Source organism: Diceros bicornis, chromosome 17 (genome assembly GCF_020826845.1).
Source record: "Diceros bicornis minor isolate mBicDic1 chromosome 17, mDicBic1.mat.cur, whole genome shotgun sequence".
NCBI lineage: Eukaryota > Metazoa > Chordata > Mammalia > Perissodactyla > Rhinocerotidae > Diceros > Diceros bicornis.
The window spans coordinates 14029366-14032423 of record NC_080756.1 but is presented as its reverse complement, the minus strand read 5'-3'; the positions used below and the strand labels follow the sequence as shown (position 1 = coordinate 14032423).

Below are 3058 nucleotides of genomic sequence, written 5' to 3'. Positions count from 1 at the left end.
TGTAGCAGAATGAAACGGACTTAATGCTGTGGACCAGTTCATACAATGAGTTGCCAAAATCTCTGCCTGCGTTAGAAAGAGCTTCCCCAAGTCCCTGAACTCATTTTACTTCACTGCTTCTTCCTGCACTCAATACTGAGTGTTGCTCTAAGAAGCAGCGTTGCTCAAATACTCAGATTCCCATTATGTATACTAGTTTACATACATTTCAAGTACAATTCTTCTCTTTAAGGGAAAGTAGTTATGCTAGTGGTCAAATATTTATATTTTCATTCAATAGTTATTTTAGTTTTTAAGCCACAGATTAATTTCCTTTGTACCTTATCAACCTTATATTACAAAGATGTATTGCACTTTGTAGTGTAAGCCTACTGTGAGCATTTTTTTATTGTTTAAATGTTACTTATACAGATTTCACTAATGTAGGGCTTGCTTGAAGAGTTTCTTGAAAACATCTTTTTCTGAAATTGTAAAGTTTCAAGTTTCTTAAAAATATCTTTTTGCTGAAATTGTGTCTCTGGTGGGGCTTCCTTACACCAAACACAGAGTATCGGGTCAAAAAAACAGAATTTGAATTCTGAGTCCACTACTAACCAGCATTGTTTAAATATCTGAAGCATTCCAATAGAAATATAACATGAACCACATACGTAATTTAGAATTTTCTCATGGCCACATCATAAAAGAAAAATAAAATTTAATAGTATATTTTATTTATTCCAATATATTAAAATATTATCATTTCAACCTGTAATCAAAATAAAATCATTTTTGAGATGTATCACAATCAAGTTACTTGAAATGTCCCTCAAGTCTTGTTTTACTTACTTGTTTCTCAAGGTGTAAGTGAAGGGGTTCACATGGGAAGCAGTGAGCACTGTCACACCCTTATTAGTAGCCACTGATTCCTTTGCTGAAGGTTGAAACATAGATGAAAGTACAGTTTCCATAGATTTACCTTAAATTGTAGACATTTTTGTGCCTTATTTATATGCATTCTATGTTTTTTTACTTGTTTTCACTTTTTACAAGTTTTCATAATCTCCTATCATTTTAGTTTCTCAATAGCCAGTGCATATAGTTATAGATAAAGATATAGAAACAAATACAGGTGTAGATATATGGCCATTTTCCTTACGAATTTACTTGGATTTTAAGAAGAAATGTTAGCACTTTATTTCACGTATTATCTGTTAAAATTAATCTCTTAGCCTGTGATTTTTAGAGTATTCAAAATTGTAGGAGGCTACAATTTATAATTCAGCTTCTACATTAAGACACAGTCATTTGTAATAGTTTCCTATTTTTTTTTACTTTAAAATATTTTTGTTGTTTGTGATGTTTATATTTTATTTACTGCCCTGGTCACAAATCCCTTCTAAAATGTAAGATACATGAGGGCAAGAAATTTGTAGGTGTTCTAGTCTTATTTCCAGTGCCTGAGATGGTGCCTGGCATCAAAAATGCCCTTGAAAGCTAGAATAGGAAAAGACAATAAGCACAATTACTCTATCCAATATAGACAATGAACTCGCTGATTTTGCTTATTTTGTTTTTGCTGGCAGTTTTGTAAAGGCTTTTTAAGAAGTGAAGTCACTCTTTTGTTTCCTAGAAATGTAGTATAATTCCTTTCAAAGGGAGCTTCATGAAACAGCTTACTTACCAAGAAAGGAATGACTTAAAAACTTAAAGATACCTAGTTAGGAACCAATGATCTTTTTATGAAAACGTCATTCCGCTACATTAGCAAATTCTTCTTAAAGAACAATGCAGTTCTTCTGATTGAGTCACTGAAGGCTTGCTTTACTTGCTTGTTTCTCAAGGTGTAAATGAAGGGGTTCAGCATAGGAGCAATGGAAGTCGTGAGGACAGCCACACCCTTATTTATAGCTGCTGCTTCCTTTGCTGAAGGTTTAACATACACGAAAATACAGCTTCCGTAGGTGATGGAGACCACAATCATGTGGGAAGAACAGGTAGAAAATGCCTTCTTTCTTTGCTGGGCAGAAGGGAATCGTAGAATGGTCTTGATGATGTACATATAGGATAGAACTACACATACAAGGGTCATGATAAAGGTGAACACAGCACAGACTATGACCAACTGCTCTATGAACCAGGTTTCTGAGCATGAGATCTTTAGGAGGGGGTATGCATCACAGAAAAAATAGTCAATAACATTAGAGTCACAGAATTCCAGATTTATGCCCAAGCTAAGTGGAGGGAGTATGATGAATAAGCCTGCTGTCCAGCACCAGAGGATGAGTCTCCTACAGACCCTGTGGTTCATGATGGTCACGTAATGCAGGGGTTTGCAGATGGCTACACATCGGTCATAGGACATGGCGGCCAAGAGAAAAAATTCTGTTACGCCAAGAAGATCAGTAAAAAACATTTGAATGATACAATTGTCATATGTGATTGTCTTGTCACCTGTTGATATGTTGTACAAATATTTGAGAATACAGGCAGATGTGAATGAGATTTCTAAGAAGGAGAAATTTTGTAGGAAAAAGTACATGGCAGTTTTAAGATGAGAATCTATGAAGGTGAGGGAGATGATTGTCAGGTTCCCAGTTACACTCAGCATGTAGGTGACAAATAGAAAGATAAAAACCACAATCTTCAGCTGTGGATTGTCAGTCAGTCCCAGCAGAATAAACGTTGTTATCGTTTGGTTTCTCATCATTGAATCTTGAATTCTACTCAGTCTGCATTTAAAATTCAGAGATATTTGATATGTATACAGTGGTAATTAATAAAGGGAAAAACTAGCAAACTTATATTCATTTAAAAAATTTGTTTACAAATATTATCAATACATTGGTATCCTATGTTCCACAGTTGTGTATTTTTGGTCATTTCTGGGGAGATTTTAAGATATTATAATTGCTTTATCTATGCCATACTCCAAAATATTAGGGATGCTTCCTTCTCATCACATTTTATTCCCAATTTATATTTTATTTTATCTGCACCTTGGATTTGATTTTCCCTTACAGTAGGTTTGACTGCTAATGTTTTATGAGATTAAGAGTTCTTTCCTGTTGACAGACTG

General features: G+C 34.4%; 1 protein-coding gene across 1 annotated transcript; it reads right to left on the bottom strand.

Moving 5' to 3' along the window:
- Positions 1-1738: 1738 nt before the first annotated feature.
- Positions 1739-2686, bottom strand: LOC131416532 (olfactory receptor 6C2-like). The gene has a single exon (XM_058559210.1). It carries the CDS (start codon positions 2684-2686, stop codon positions 1739-1741), a length of 948 nt encoding a protein of 315 aa, XP_058415193.1.
- Between the last annotated feature and the right edge of the window lie 372 nt (positions 2687-3058).

Coding starts and splice junctions, on each gene's coding strand:
- LOC131416532 (XM_058559210.1), bottom strand. CDS start 2,686: ATGAGAAACCAAACGATAACAACGTTTATTCTGCTGGGACTGACTGAC.